The sequence below is a fragment of the Temnothorax longispinosus genome, unplaced genomic scaffold (genome assembly GCF_030848805.1).
Source record: "Temnothorax longispinosus isolate EJ_2023e unplaced genomic scaffold, Tlon_JGU_v1 HiC_scaffold_66, whole genome shotgun sequence".
NCBI lineage: Eukaryota > Metazoa > Arthropoda > Insecta > Hymenoptera > Formicidae > Temnothorax > Temnothorax longispinosus.
Window position 1 is genome coordinate 2,467 of NW_027270517.1, and position 16,925 is coordinate 19,391.

A 16,925-nucleotide genomic window follows, 5' to 3' on the forward strand; every position below is an offset into this window, starting at 1 on the left:
TTAGAACTGCGCGAAAAATATTTTACGATCAGTAGAACTCTCGAATATCGTCCAGCATCTCACCTTTATTTGCATTAAAATGCGTTTTCCGGGCAGTATTAATTTTTTTGAAAACACAACGTTGATAGTGTCTAGAACTCTTTAAAAAAATGCATAAATGTATTCATAATTATACAGAACTATGTTGGAAAAGCCAGAACTCTGAAAAATCGTTCAGTTTGATATATTTGTTACACTATATTCGTTAGTTTTTTACGTTATTTTAATCGATGTTTTTGGTTTTAAACTGCAGAACTCTTTATAGAACTCGTTTTTAACTGCAAATCAAATCTGATGAGATATAGTAAGGGAACTGCTGTAAGACAAATTAAGACGCAGCGTAAAGTTGTCGTCTTAGTCAATTTTGAATCAATTCTTTTGCTTTAATGGTCGGAAATATTTGTTTAACTCATAGAGAAACTCTAGAACTGTAAACAATTAGTGAGTTTCCACGCCAGCTTCATAGACATGGGATCAGATGGGTTTTGCAATTATAAATTATTTTCTACGGAGTTTAATCGTCAGAACTATTGACAGAATGTGTCTAGACTGGAGAACTCTATGGAATCTTACTCCTCCGTGATAATGTATTCGAAATACGATGAGATGCTGTCAGGTGTTTTTGGAAGTTAGCATCTCATTTCTTAAAAATGCGATTTTAATAGTAAATTCATCAGAACTATTGTTAAAAATTATCAGGAACTGTAGAACTATGCTGGATGCAAGTGAATTTGCAGTTTATTTGTGAGATGCTAACACTTGAGATGCTGTCTTCACACACGTAGTTCGCGGTCAGACAGACAGACGTTGGGTACTTATATATATAGATATTACGCCATAAAAGTAGCATAAATTTTAAAATCTAATTAAAAAATAAAAAACTTACGTTAAAAAATTAATTGTTTACGTAATAATATTACCTTCTTGGATCGAAAGAGTTAATTCGATCTCAATTTGTTGTGATAGTACTGTAGCACGAATAAAATTAACGTCTTCAAATACAATTGGTGTATTGATATATTCTTGGTTTTTTAACGATGCGATTATTTCCCAGATATAAAAAAGATATCCCATAGCAGGAAATAAATTTTTTTCATTAACGACATGGCCTGTTAAATACGCAAATTCTTCATTAGATGTACTAATACTAACAACTATTTCCTTTTTGTCAATTATCTTTTTTTGACAAGCTCGCATTACAAACAAATCTTCTGAATGATCCCATCTGCAAACGTCATTAGAAATTATTATATAATCTTCGTGTAAACAAATTATTGTAAAAATTACTTAATTCAAGATTTGATGTAAAATTGAAGCACAGATTCTAAAATATCCCTGTTATCTGCTCTTTGTAATAGGCATAAAAGGATTAATATATGTATAAGAATACATTTATCTTTGAAATAAGTAAGGTGATAGAATGTTTTTAAAACACGGAGGTGTGATTTTGAAATTAGATGATAGAACTAACCAAGTTCAAAAAAAAGTTCAAAGTTCTAATTTGCTATTATATTGAACATGTTCTCTTGTGACTATTTCACCTAAATATTTCAAAATTTATGAAAGTGTTTGTTTTTCGATAATTTGTCCATTTGTGCCTAAACGAAAAATATGCATACCTTATGAGAGGAGAAATCATTGGGGTACCACGGCTTACAGGAAATTCCACTGTCGGATAGAGATTTGCAATCTGTGGCTGTAATCCTGCGTTATAAAGTTTTCCGATTGATTCTAAAAATATCTCATTATTTTGATCGTCGGTTCGTTCATATAGCGCTACGTTTGTTACTGTAGAGTATAAATAACTGTTTAAAATGTGTTGAAGAATATTCTGAGGAGATATTTCAATTGTCACTGTATCTTTTGGAATTAAACGATACGTCTTTGCGAATAACACCGGAAACAACAAGTGATTTGTATAATATTTTGAACATAAAGGTATAGTATTGGAGTACTCGTGAGAGGATGTTGTCAGCCACTTTGAGCTGTGAAACTTTTTTTGTGGTAATGTTCGGTTCAAGTACTCTTCAGACTTAGCTACAGCAGGTTTGATGTAACGACTATGAAAAGGTATATAACCACAAAAAATTTCTTTTATAGGTATACTATTCGCCTAAAAAAAAGAAAAAAATCATAAATATTATTAATTGCTTGTTTTAATAAAACAATTAAAGAAACTAGATAGAAGAAAGATTATATTGCAATGTTTATAAGCATTAATATATACCTGCAATTTGGTGAGGAATTTTTTTATAGATTTCGTTGGTCCGCTTACAATAAAATTAGAAGCACTATTGTAACAAGCTATATCGATATCCAAAGGACACATAACTTTTAAGGTTTCAAGGTCGAGGTTAATTTCAGCCATGGAGCCGTTAATTATTTTCGACTCGTAAAGAGCTAAACCGATAAAATATGCCGACAGAATCGTTTCTTCGGCCGTTAAACATCCATCGGCATATCCACAGATTAGTTCACCAATGGAGTGACCGATTATAAAATCGGGAACTACACCAATAGATGTTAAAAGATCAACTAATCCAATCTGCGATACATATAGATTCTATATTATAGAAGAAATAGCTTCCCATTTGTTTTAAATAAAGATTAGAATTGTGAAGTAGTTATAAAGAAATTTTTTTGTAATTATCTTTATAATATATGGTATATAAATATACATATATATATATATATATATATATATATATATATATATATATGTATATATATATATATATATATATATATATATATATATATATATAGTATATATATATACATATATATATATATATATATATATATATATATATAAATTATACTATATATATATATACATATATATATATAGTATAATTTATGAAGGACAAACAGAGAGTTTTTTTCTTACCTGTAGTCCAATAAGACCCAATAAAAAATTAAAGATATTATCAAAAATATTTTTATTATCACTTGTTAAAATATCTGTAAGTGATATGCCGTAAGATCTCAAAACGATACCACATTTCTGGATTGCCTTGGCAAACACTGGGAATTTCATTAGAGCCTGACCTATTAAAATTTTAATAAAGTTTCTAAATTTCAATATACAGGTATGTACATGCATCCGCGTATTTAGAAATTTAGATTCTTTTATAGTTATTGGTAAGGATACGTAAGAAACTTTAGCCTCTTCCCATATTGTAATATTTGTTCTAGGATAAAATTTAATTTTATTTGTTAACTGTAATAAAGTCAGTTTTTAATAAATGGTAAGCAATAATTCAAACTTTTAGTTTGATAACATACTAGAAAAGAATATGTTATGATCATGATCGTAACACTCCATATTTGTACGTTCTGTATACTTATTACTTATATATTCTATAACTTTTTTTGTTGTTGAACGTACATTTAAAATATTTTATAATAGTATATTTACTTACTCATCCCAAACCATTGAGATCCTAATCCAGAAAATATAAAACAAATCGGTCTTCTGACATATGGAGTATGTTCTATTTTATTAATTGTATTATGAGATATTTTAGACCCAGTTATCATGTATCCTCTGTAAGGATGACCTTCTATATTATCATTATGAATATGATGTAGCAGAGATATAAACTCAGCATCTATTGGTCGATTTCGCACCTGCATTCAGTAACAAAAATGTACATCCTATAATTCTTGGAATAATTTTACACAAGAAAGGACGATAATATTATCTTATTCTGCAGTGTTTTACTTTAGCAATTATTAAATACATTATTATTACTTAATATATTAAATAAATATATATTTAATACATTGACTTTTTTTTGTGCAAATTCGAAATACCTTTGTAAGTGATTATGTACGCAAACATCTTTTTAGACACTATACAATAAATACACGCGTGTATATTTAATTGTTAAATTTGTTATATTTGTATGATAATACAAAAAACTAATGTCAAAAATTATTTCTGAAATAAATGAAATAAGCCATTATAATATTTGCTTACATCATCTAAGATGATTTTAACTGCTTCCTCCGTACGACCAGATACAGCTACAAGCCTAGGTAAGTCATTATTCAAAGCTCTATTGTTGATTTTTTGTTTAAGATTTGATTTTAATAATATGTGGCTATTAGCCCCTCCAAACCCAAAAGAATTGAAACCTACATAACCACCCTCCCATTCTGTTGGTTCAGTGATGATCTTTATTCTTCCTTCGATAATAGCAGTTAACTCTTTTCGCGGACGCTTGAAATGTATAGTAGGCGTAATTATACCAGTTTCCATCGCTAATAATACCTTTAAGAAATCAGATATTTTTATTAGCAGTAATTATAGTAAATATTTTATATAAATGTAGGGGAGACCGGGGCTAAACCGCCAACGGGGTTGAACCGCCAAATCAAATATCTCGGGACCTGTATATTGTGCAAACTCGCTATTAACATTGTAAACGCTGCTTATGGAACCCATGTGACCAACGGAGTTTCGGCAGGTTACCTGCCGTGTTATGATTTTTACGAGGGCAAACGTGTTTTCGTAGTAAAAAGTGAAATTTTTTGCGCGTGGAAATTTTGTAATATCTGCAATAATATTTGCTCTCCAAATCTCGAGGTACGTGATTATAAATGCATGCTAATTATAAAGAGTAATGCATGCTGAACACAAATCCAGTGTAGATTTTTAATATTTTATGGGCGATCAAACCTGAAACTAATTTATCCCGGGGGGGGTGGCGGTTCAACCCCGGCATTTTTGAGATTTTAATTTTTTCACCGTTGCCGTTTTTACTCTATACCGGTTAAACAAAGCAACGTAGATAAAAATTTCCTATATAAATTTTGTAGCTAAAGGTTCACTCTTTACAGTGGTATACCACATTTAACTAAAATTATTTATTTTGTTGTTAAAAATCGGCACCGAAAAAAAACTGGCGGTTTAGCCCCGGTCTCTCCTATTATACACATATATGTATTATAATTGTAACAATATAAAAAAAATGTAAATTGCTATAATAACATTTTAAGCAAAGTCAGTGTTAAATCATTTTATTACAAATGTACCTTTGCGATTTGACAAAGGCCACTGGCGGGTTCGGAATGTCCAATATTTGATTTTACCGAGCCCATCAATAAAGGAGTGTTTCTTTTAGCGCATAAAGTCTGGTCAATGGCCATAATTTCTACGGGATCACCGGCAAGAGTACCAGTTGCATGGGCCTCTACGTAAGATAACTCATTGGGCGAAATTTCACATTCCTTATAAAATTCACTCAACAATATTTTTTGCTTTTCGACCGATGGAAAAGTAATACCTTCTGCTTTAAAACCATCGCAATTTATTTTACCGTGTACAAGGGTTGCATATATTCTTCTTGCATTTTTTGCCTTTTGCAGATATACTACCGCGACCGTATCGCTACGCATATATCCGGCGCCTTCCTCGTCAAAGGGTTTACAGTAACCATCAGAAGATAAAACCCCTAGAAGGAAATTAATTCATGTTATTAAATAAAGTTTTTCAAGCTTCGATTCAATATCTAAGTGTAAGGATAGAAAGGAAGCATAAGCGATTGTTTCACAGAGTACGTTATTGGATAAACAAAAACGTAAAATAATAACATAATCTTAATATAATTTACACACAACAAGAGTTTGTCGATTTCGATCAATTTAAATTACGAGATCATTCTCGTCCGATTTGACGTGGAAATTGCTCAGATATCGTATTAATATAACAAAAACAACATATAATCAATGATTATCTGAATCAATGATTATTTAAAATCTGAAATTTGCGTAAAGATGGAAATAAATGAGATATAAATAAACAAATAAAAAAATGTTTATGATCCATACAATATACAATATACACTATAATAAGATATAATAAATACATACCTAGATGGTAAAATTGAAATTGTACATAAGGATGAAGGCATAGATTGGCGGAAGCGATAATGGCCGCGTCGCACTCTCCAGACTGAATCAGCTCGTAAGCTTTCACTATAGCAACGTTACTTGAACTACATGCAGTATCAATATTATGCGACTGTCCAATAACACCGAGCCAGTGAGAAATTTTGTTTGCCATGAGAGAAACATTGCATTCAATCATGGGTAATCCAGCAAACTAATCACAATACATATTTCTAAATGTATTTAAAGTATTAAAATGTACAAATAATAAATTAAATGTTTACTTTTAAAACTGCTTAAAAATTTATTGTATATAATTTATCTATACTTCTTATATAGTAAGAAAACAATTTTTATTTTTAAAACAAGAATTTTACACAGTTATCATTTCTTTAAATAAATTTCTTTTGATTATGTGTTTCATATATATTAATTAATTATATCATACCTGAGATTGACAGGAAAAGTGCCCTTGAGTCTCAGACGCAGAAATTGCTGTAAGAACACTCGTCCTTGTTCCCTGTAATTCTTTTGGATTTACGCCCGCATCGGTAATTGCTTCGTAAGTATGCTCGAGTAACATTCTAGTCATAAGATCCATTATATGAGCTTCTGTTGCGGGTATATCGAAAAATTCTGAATCGAATTTCTCGATATTGTTGACTTTACCAATTCGATGGGGCATATTATAAGCTATATAAAAAATAAATATATTATATATTATAGTTAGCATAACGTAAGTTAACGTTATAATAACTAATATATAATTCAATAAAATAATGAATTATATATAATATTATATATAAAATAATATAAAAATATATAAAAAATATAATAATATATATAAGGACGGCGGTGTGGTCTAGTGGTAGAGCGCCAGACTCGTAATCTGAGGAACCAGGTTCGAGTCCACTAGAGCCATGAATCATGGAAAAGTTTTTTTCCGAAAAAACCGCGCCCCTCCGTGCAGATGCGGAGAAAACTGGGCTCCGTCTTTCGGAAGAGACGTTAAACCGTTGGTCCAAAGGAAAAAACAGTAAGGTAGTAGGATGAATTGGAGGTTAGGGTTGGGTACGTCCCTTCAAAAACGTCCTTTAAGGCCCCTTGGGGTATATAAAGTAAAATTCTTTATCCTTTTTATAATAATATATATATAATATATATAGATATAAAATAATTAATAATATATAATTATACATCGGACATTTCGGCTTTGTTTTGAATAGTCAGATCTTCAGCGGTGACAACTAAATCAAAATAATCTCACACTCTCCAACGAGAAATAACTTCAAAATTTGGTGGTCTAAAAGTAGTATAATCTGCGAGAAAATTCAAGTCAAACTTAAAGCCTCATCCGCACAAGACTCTCGTATTGTAACGTAGCATAACGTAACGTAGATCAACGCACAAGAAACGTATCGGTTACGGCTTTGTACGTTTCTTGTGCATTGACTCAATGTTATGTTACGTTACATTACGTCACCAGACGAGAGTCTTGTGCGAAGGCTCGTAGTCTATCCCTATAATATCATAGTTAATAATATAATCGAAATAGAAATTACAGTAAAAACTTCAACAGTCAGAACGACAAGAGAAGTAAATTAAATCACCCATCACAGTTCATAAAACGCGAAAATAAGTCATATTTTATAAGAATATTTATATAACACTGGGGAACACGGATTTTTTGTCGGGCCAATGGCAATTGATATTCTGATAGATTTATTTCCGTAGAATCCGAATCTGAAAACAAAAATAATAAAAAATTGGCTCTTTTTTGTTAAAAAATACGGTGCTCCCGTTGTTTTTCCACAGATATAAAAAAATGACCAAAAACACGTTTTTTTGCATCTTTGACTCTGTTTATTTAAAAAACCAAAGCTAATTTAGTATTTTCAAGGCCAGCTTCTTGTTCAGCGGAACCATGAAGTTAGTAAAAAATACCTATTCCCTTAAAAACAATCTGAAAACAATAAGATTTTGTTGATCAGTGTGTATAATATATACCTATACTTCTTTCTACATAAAAAATAATAATGTTTTTAAGGATTTATAATATGCATCTGGATCGTTTTCAATTATGATATTAGAAATAACGAAGCCATGAAAATGTTTGAATTAATGAAATATAATTTATAATTTTTGACATAAATTACGAGGATTGTTTTCGTTATTGTTGAATATTACTTGAACATTATATTCTAGTAATCGTGTACATGGTGACATCTTACAATAGACACTCGAGAATCATGCACGTGATACACGCGTGTACACGAATTTGCTCTCGGCGTAAACCCTCGACGCTCGTCTCACTCTTTCGTCAGAAGTGTATTTGAGAACATGCTTCCGGACTTGTACTAATCAATCTATAATATATATTCTTGCATTTATTATCGTATATAGTGATTACTGTAATTATCCTAATCACGTGTGCTGTGTCGTCATTACATTTGTAATTATAGCTCGATTCTCAACAGGTTATGGGCCCAGGCTCAAAACGTACTCAGTGATAACGTGGTCGAGTGTGATAGACAATGGCGGAAACGACACGCATTTCCATCGCGAAACTTGATAACGATAATTACCAATGGTGGAAATATAAAGTTGAACTACTGAACTACTGCTAATAAAGGAGGATCTGTGGGATGTTGTAAGTCAGTCGCCGCCGGAGCAAATTACTCCGATATGGACAAAAATGGACAATCGGGCGCGCGCGACAATTTGTCTACTAGTGGAGGACAGTCAATTACAACACGTGAGGAAAGCGACAACTGCAAAGCAAGCATGGAACGCTTTGAAGTCATACCACGAAAAATCGACACTTTTCAGTAAAGTATTCCTTTTGAAAAACATCGTTAATCGGAAGCTGGATGAAGACGGAGATATGGAGGAGCATATTAACGGGACGCTCTTGCTTGTCGACAAACTAGCGGCTTTAGGTGAGAAACTTGTGAAAAGAGTTTGCAAATTGCAATTCTTCTTGGAAGCCTGCCGGATTCATATGGCACGCTCGTAACAGCCCTTGAGAGCCGTCCCGATGATCAGCTGACCTTGACGCTCGTAAAGGGAAAGCTAATCGACGAATACAATCGAAAAATAAACAAGATCGGAGAAATCGACAAGAAGAGTGCTTTGAAGGTGTCGACTGGTAGCAGTGTAACTTGTTATTTCTGTCGAAAGTCGGGGCATATTATTAAGAGAAATTGTCCCCGTTTCAAGCGTTGGAAGAATAACAAGGAGAGTGCCGGAAACGTTGTTGACGTTGAGAGTGAGGATACGGAAGGTTCGGTGCACATGTGCTTCATGGTTGGAGTGAGCAAGCCGAAGGAAATAAACACTGAGTGGACAATTGACTCTGGTGCGTCAAAACACATGACGACGAATAGAGACGTATTTACGAAATTTAGTGCCGTGAAAGGTAGCGTTATGCTTGCGGACGGTAGAATGGCGTGAACCGAAGGAATCGGAACCGTGGTGTTACGATGCGTAGGACGTGAAGGACAGCACACACCGGTGACGTTGACGGAAATCCTGTACGCGCCGACGCTGAAAGGGAGTCTGCTGTCAGTTTGACGGATAACTCGCAATAACTTTAAGGTGATATTTAGCGGGTCAAATTGCAGCATTACTCGCGAAGGAAAACTAGTTACAACAGGGAGTCTACGAGGTGGTTTGTATTATTTGCATCTCGTAGAAAGTGCACTTGCAGCAAAATCTGCCCACACCATCGAGTGTCAGCATACGTGGCACAAGAAGTTCGGACATCGAGACCCCGTGGCGGTGAAGCAGCTGGTGGATAAAAAACTGGCAACGGGAATTAAGTTAAAGGATTGTGGAATCAGATGCGCTTGCGAATGTTGTATTAAAGCAAAAATGGCGAAAAGCCATTTCCTAAGATCTCGCTGACAAAAACAAGTAACACACTGGAATTGCTGCATACTGATCTCTGCGGCCCTATGAGAACAGCTACGCAAGGTGGTAGGAAATATATACTTACTATTATTGACGATTATAGCCGTTATACCTGCGTGAGTCTGTTGAAGGCAAAATCGAACACAGCGCAAGCTGTGACGGAGTATTTTGAAGCTGTAATTACGAAGTTCAGCGGAGACCTAAAGCAATACGTTCAGATCGAGGTCGAGAGTTTATTACAGAGGATCTGCGCCAATACTTGAGGAAATCTGGCACACAAGTACAACTGACTGCACCGTACTCCCCACAACAAAATGGAGTAGCCAAACGGAAAAATCGCTATCTCGTTGAAATGATAAGGTGTATGTTATATGATGCAGATCTGGCTGAAAAGTATTGGGGAGAAACAATAAATACGGCTAATTATTTACAAAATCGCCTACCGACAAGAGCAACGGAGAAGACTCCCTTTGAATTGTGGGAGGGAAGGCTGCCGGACATGACACATTTACATGTGTTTGGCTATACCGCATACGTGCACGTTCCCAATATGTTTCGAGAAAAACTGAGTCCAAAGGCGCAGAAATTAATTTTCGTCGGATATGACGGCTCCAAAGCATATCGACTTCTGGACAAGCAGACAGGAAAGATCACAATCAGCAAGAATGTGACCTTCGTCGGAGAGGAAGATTTTAGAAATACACCAGATGTAGAAACGAGTCTTGATCAATCAAGAAAAGAACGCTCGATTGAGCAGGATTCGGACGAGAAGACTGTATTATCCCTTACGAAAAAAACACCCAAGATTTTGGTGTTTACACCCAACTTTGAGTGTTTACACTCCATTTTCGGTGTCAACGCCTAAATTTTCAGTGTTAACACCGACATTTGAATGTCGACACCCAAAGTTTCGGTGTCGACACTCAACTTTTGGTGTCGACACCCAAATTTTGGTGTCGACACCCAAAGTTTCGGTGTCGACACTTAACTTTTGGTGTTAACATCCAAATTTTGGTGTCGACAATCGGGTTTCAGTGTTGACACCCAGCAATTATAAAACAAAAGATAAAAATTGTAAAATGCAAGGTTAAAACTTGAACTTATTATGAGGCCACATTATACATATATCTAACTTTGAATTATATATATATATATATATATATATATATATATATATATATATACACAAATAGCAGATATTTTTTAAATGTTTTTTTTTAATATTTATTTTTTATTAATTATATTCATTAATGATTTTGACGCTTGACAGCACACGGATGTGCTTTTGCTTTGATGTGCGTTGGTAGCATGTGGAGGGGATGCGCATGCGCAGGGGCCATATTCTGTTCGTCGTCAGTGCCGTTAACGGCGTCGGTCTGATCGGCCATGTTGGCGCAGCTCCTATACAATACGAGAAACCTGCGCAACGACGCTTAATCGAACCGACAGTTATCGGTAGGTAAGAACGGAATACAGGCCCAGCGCATCTCCCGATCTCCTCCACATGCTGCCAACACACACCACAAAGCGAAGGCATATCCGGTGTTGCACATATGTATGTATCTGGTATGTTTATAGTCAAAGTCGGTAAATGGACGCGGCGTCAGAGTCGCATGATCGCCATTTTTACTCACAAGGAAACCTCGCGAAGTGGAAAATTCTAATTTTAATGAAACTTTCCACACATGTAGGGGGAGTAAAAAGATAAATTTAGATATTTTTTGTAGTGGCCCAAAAACGGTTTTAAGGGGTGAAACCACCTCTCATATGTAGAGCGGTTTTTTGCTTTTCTCGATATATTTTGAAAAGTATTTGAGATATAAAAAAATGTTTTAAATAAAAGTTTTATGGTAAAAACATCTCTATTTAACCACATTAATAAAATTAAAAAAAAAATTTTGTTTAAAAAATTATTTTAAAAAAATATTATATTAATGTTGTTGAATAGAGGACATTTTACCATAAAAGTTTTATTTGAAACATTTTTTTATATCTCGAATACTTTTCGAAATATATCGAGAAAAGCAAAAAACCGCTCTACATATGAGAGGTGGTTTCACCCCTTAAAACCGTTTTTGGGCCGCTACAAAAAATATCTAAATTCATCTTTTTACTCCCCTTACATGTGTGGAAAGTTTCATTAAAATCAGAATTTTCCACTTCGCGAGGTTTCCTTGTCAGTGACAAGTATGTATGGTTTATCTATATTTATGTATAATTCGAAGTTATATGTATAATGTGACCTCATAATAAGTCAAAGTTTTAACCTTGCATTTTATAATATATATATACATATAATATATATCGTTTATTATAAAATATATACCCTTACGAAAAAAACACCCTAAATAACACCTAAAAAAACACCCAAAAAAACACCAAAAAATAATAGCGTAATTTTGGATACCCAAATGGCGTTTACATTATTTGAGCGTCAATGCCAAAAAAAAAATACCCAAAAAAGCACCAAAAAATAATAGCGTAATTTCGGATCCCCAGATGGCGTTTACACCATTTGAGCATTAACGCCAAGAAAAACACCAAAAATTTTGGTGTCATTTTTGGTGTTTTTCTTGGCGTTAACGCTCAAATGGTGTAAACGCCATTTGGGGATTCGAAATTACACTATTATTTTTTGGTGTTTTTTTGGGTGTTATTTAGGGTGTTTTTTTCGTAAGGGATTCGAGCAAGAGCAGGAGCAAAATGTATCACGGACCGACAAGACAATTGTGATCACCAGCGACGAAGAAAATTTTAAAGATGCTGGCGAAGACAACAATAAAGACCAAGATGGAAAGGATGAGGAACTGAGAAGATCATCGCGTAGAAAGAAAGGCAGGCCGCCTGACAGGTTCGCAATCTCCGATCATGCTAACATGGTCAGCACCTTTATTGTGGAGCCTAGGACTGTCGCAGAGGCGCAATCGGGCCCTGATAAAGAAAAATGGAGTTCGGCCATGAAGAAGGAGATACAGGCCTTGATGACAAACCATACTTGGGACCTGGTCGACTTGTCGGAGGGACGTAAACCCGTTGGAAGTAAGTGGGTCTTTAAAATTAAAACTGATACTAACGGAAATATTTGTAGATACAAAGCCCGCTGAGTAGCTCAAGGTTTCTCGCAGAAATATGGCAAGGACTATGACGAAGTTTTTGCTCCGGTGGTTGACAGATGACAGTACGTATCTTCTTCACATTAGCAGGAAAAAGAGGACTCATTGTTAAGCAGTTCGACGCCAAGACTGCGTTTCTCAATGGCGACCTGAAGGAAACCGTATATATGGTTCAACCGGAGGAATTTATAAAGCCAGGAGGAAAAGATAAAGTATGCAGACTGTGAAAAAGCTTGTACGGTCTAAAGCAGGCCGCGAAAACATGGTTCGACACACTCAAGAGCGTTTTGAATAAACACGGATATCAACAAAGCAAATCGGACAAATGCCTGTTTAAAAGGGTTACACGGACAACAACAACATATCTAGTTGTTTACGTGGATGACTTTCTGATTGCAAACACTACTCAGAGAATCATCGACGAAACGGAGGAAGCGCTAAAAAAGGCGTTTGATATCGTAGGCCTTGGAGAACCGAGAAGTTTTCTTGGCTTTCGAGTACGGAAAGACAAACGAGGCATTTTTCACCTTGATCAGGAAGCCTACATAGAAAAAATCATCAACCGCAACGAAATGAGAGACGCGAAAACCTCACACATACCTATGGATCCAGGAAGCATGAAGAAAAGATCCCAAGCAGACATGATGGAATCAAATAAGAATTATCAAGAACGCATCGGAGAACTTCTGTACATAGGAGTCAACGCAAGGCCGGATATTCTCGCACCAGTGTGCATTCTGAGCCAACACACGACCGATCCAACAATTGTTGATTGGACGGAAACAAAACGAATCTTGAAATATTTAAAAGGAACGATGCAATTTTAGCTCAAGTTAGGAAACATCGAGGAGAAGAATAATGGACTTGTTGCCTATTCAGATGCGGACTGGGCACACGAAGCGATCGAAAATCCATCAGCGGATTTCTAGTACAATTACACAGATCAACGATTGCATGGGGCTGTAGAAAGCAGACGTGCGTAGCACTTTCTACGACTGAAGCGGAATACGTCGCACTCGTAGAGACTTGCAAAGAACTGCTTTGGATTCATCAGATACTAGAGGACTTTGACGAAAATATTACTAAGCCTACGACGGTTTTAGAAGACAACCAAAGCTGTATCGCACTACTGAATAATCCAAGGGCAATGAGCAACAGGACCAAACACATGGATACCAGGTTTCAATTCGCACGCGACCTAGCAGAGAAGGGACAAGTCAATTTTAAATACTGTCCGACCGAAATATTGTTAGCGGACTTACTTACGAAGCCGCTTGGAAGAATCAGACTTGCCACCTTGAGGGAGAAGATAGGATTGAAGCAGCACATCCAAGGATGATAATCGATGAGCGTCATTGGGCGGATTCAGATGTCAAGTAAGAGTGTTGAATATTACTTGAACACTATGTTCTAGTAATCGTGTATATGGTGACATCTTACAATAGACACTCGAGAATCATGCACGTGATACACGCGTGTACACAAATTTGCCCCGACGCTCGTTTCACTCTCTCGTCAGAAGTGTATTCGAGAACATGCTTCCGGACTTGTACTAATCAATCTATAATATATATTCTTGCATTTATTATCGTATATAGTGATTACTGTAATTATCCTAATCACGTGTGCTGTGTCGTTGTCGGACGTATTCGCAATCTACATTCGTAATTATAGCTCGATTCTCAACAGTTATATATGTATATATTGTGTACATATACGTAGAATTACACAATTTTCTTGGATTCTGATATCGTTTTTTAAAATTATTGGATTAGATATTGCAAATCATTAATTACGATTAATATAAACGATAATATAAAACGAATATTTTTCCTAATAAGTTTTGAAAATATATCTTAAGGAGGTTGGTTGCCGTCACATTGCGGGACAAGCGGCAAGAGGGGACGATTGCCAACTCTATAAGAATCAAATTTTTCGACGCGTGAAATAAACGAGTTTTAGCAAATAAACATTATACATGGAATGCATTTAATTAGCTGTTTCTTAAGGTTTTAAATCGTTGTTTGTACAATTAAAATCAAAATACGTTAAAATGTGGCAATACGCTGTTTTATTTTTACAATTTCTTGATAACTATCGGTTTTCGTAAAAGTATTTCCTAAATATGTAAAGAATTATTTGCATCTATTCTCATTAAATTCTTGTCATTTTTAATAGGTTTTTGAGAGTTACATTACAGGTGTCGTAACACTTTTGCTATGTCGCCCGTGTATAAGAGAGATAAGAGTTTATCTTTAATAATTAATTACTCGGCAACCATCCAGACAATTCGGTTTTAACATGAATTTTTTTTATTAAGCGGTCTGATAGATCATGGCATACTTTCTTTGTAAACTTTTTAAATTTTTGCAATATCTTCAAAATTGAGGAAAATATAGTACACGAAAGTGTGCTGTGACGTCATACTTTATATAAGAAATGACGTCATATCTTTTGAAATTGCCGTCATCAAAGAAACTTTAGCAAGCTATAACTTTCTCAAATTTAGGTTTTTTTAAAAAATTCAAAAAGTACTAAAAATCGGCTTAGATTCTCTACATTAATTATGGATACCGCTTAATAAAAAAAAAAAAAAAAAAAAAAAATGTTAAAACCGAATTGTCTTCAACTTTGGCATGGACGACAAATTCTTCATATGGATGAATATTCTCCATAAATTTGAACAAATTCTTATCATATTGATTTAAACAACCAACCTCCTTAATGTAAAAAAAAATTATTACAATTATTCCACCGTCCATGATCGCTCGAACCAAGATCCACCTTGTTAAAAAGATTTTCTTGAAACTCTTTTAAATTGTCGCTATTAGGAAATCGGCCAGCAATACCAGAGATTACGATTTCTTCTTCAGCATCGACGCTGATATACGAGTTCGGTCGATTCATAGTATCTTTATTTTTTCGAAACAGACAAATTCTACAACAAAATGTCATTATTTATTTTTTAAGAAAACAGACTTATTTTAAATGTAAAATAAAGAAAAGAATCAAGTACAATTTAATATTACATATACGTACCAATAGGAAGTGGAAGCACCGTGGCAATTGAGACAGTCAAGAGTGAAGTCGACTAAATCATATTTCCGAACTTCTATTTATTGTTTCTGTGTTATATGTATATTCTACTTCTACATGCATGATAATGATGGAGCCGATTAAAATGGTAAATATGTAAATAGCTGACGCTTCCGTTACGATATATAATATTTACCACACAATCGTGGAAATTATTGAGGAGTTTGCTAATACGTAGTAACAGAATAAATTCAGAAAGAGAATATCAAAAAATTATTATGTGTTATCATTTTATGTTTGTGAGTATTATTATTGTGTGAGTTTTAGATATGTTGTAAAATAATTTAATTAAAAAAGTAAAACAAATGTTATTTTAATATCTGACATGTAAGATATAATTATTATTTATTTTATTATACAAAATATCTTCACGTAAGTGTATGAACTAATATAGTTAGAACATTTTAAGTTTATTGGAAAAAAAAAAAATGTTCTTATATATATTTACATCAATTATTTTCAATTTAAGTAGAGATATACAAGCTGATAGAATATATGCTGGCCAGCGTAAACTACTTATTAAACGAAACTTGCATGCATACACGCACGCATTGTATTTGTCCTAATTTTGATTTTATTCGGATTCCTTTTACTAATTGAATATTCAATATATTAACTTATAAGTTATAGCCTAAATGGAATAAACTACATTTTAGAACTAATTCGAAGATACGAAGTTACGAATATACGTTTTTTATTCTCGCTTTCTTTGAACTCTGGTGAGTGTGTGACTTTACTTCTCTTTGTCCTGACTGTTAATTCTGTTTCGATCATATCACAAACTATGATTATTAATCAAGTTTTACTTAAATTTTTTTGTGGAAAGTTTTACTGCTGATTATTCTTTGATTTTGACTGTTAGCACAT

The 16,925-nt window shown here is 34.1% G+C and overlaps 1 protein-coding gene across 2 annotated transcripts; it reads right to left on the minus strand.

Moving 5' to 3' along the window:
- Nucleotides 1–927: 927 nt before the first annotated feature.
- Nucleotides 928–16,187, minus strand: LOC139824905 (fatty acid synthase-like). 2 transcript variants are annotated; one of them, XM_071797457.1, is made up of 11 exons: nucleotides 16,002–16,187; nucleotides 15,707–15,900; nucleotides 6,386–6,630; nucleotides 5,920–6,151; nucleotides 5,083–5,501; nucleotides 4,025–4,318; nucleotides 3,465–3,672; nucleotides 2,930–3,090; nucleotides 2,267–2,584; nucleotides 1,659–2,152; nucleotides 928–1,264 (listed from the first exon to the last, which is right to left on the minus strand). In XM_071797457.1, exons 2-11 carry the CDS (start codon nucleotides 15,867–15,869, stop codon nucleotides 943–945), a joined length of 2,856 nt encoding a protein of 951 aa, XP_071653558.1. In that variant the 5' UTR covers nucleotides 15,870–15,900; nucleotides 16,002–16,187; the 3' UTR covers nucleotides 928–942. The 2 variants fall into 2 exon arrangements, with proteins under 2 accessions (XP_071653558.1, XP_071653559.1); XM_071797458.1 differs by lacking the exon at nucleotides 16,002–16,187 and having other exon boundaries at nucleotides 15,680–15,849.
- Between the last annotated feature and the right edge of the window lie 738 nt (nucleotides 16,188–16,925).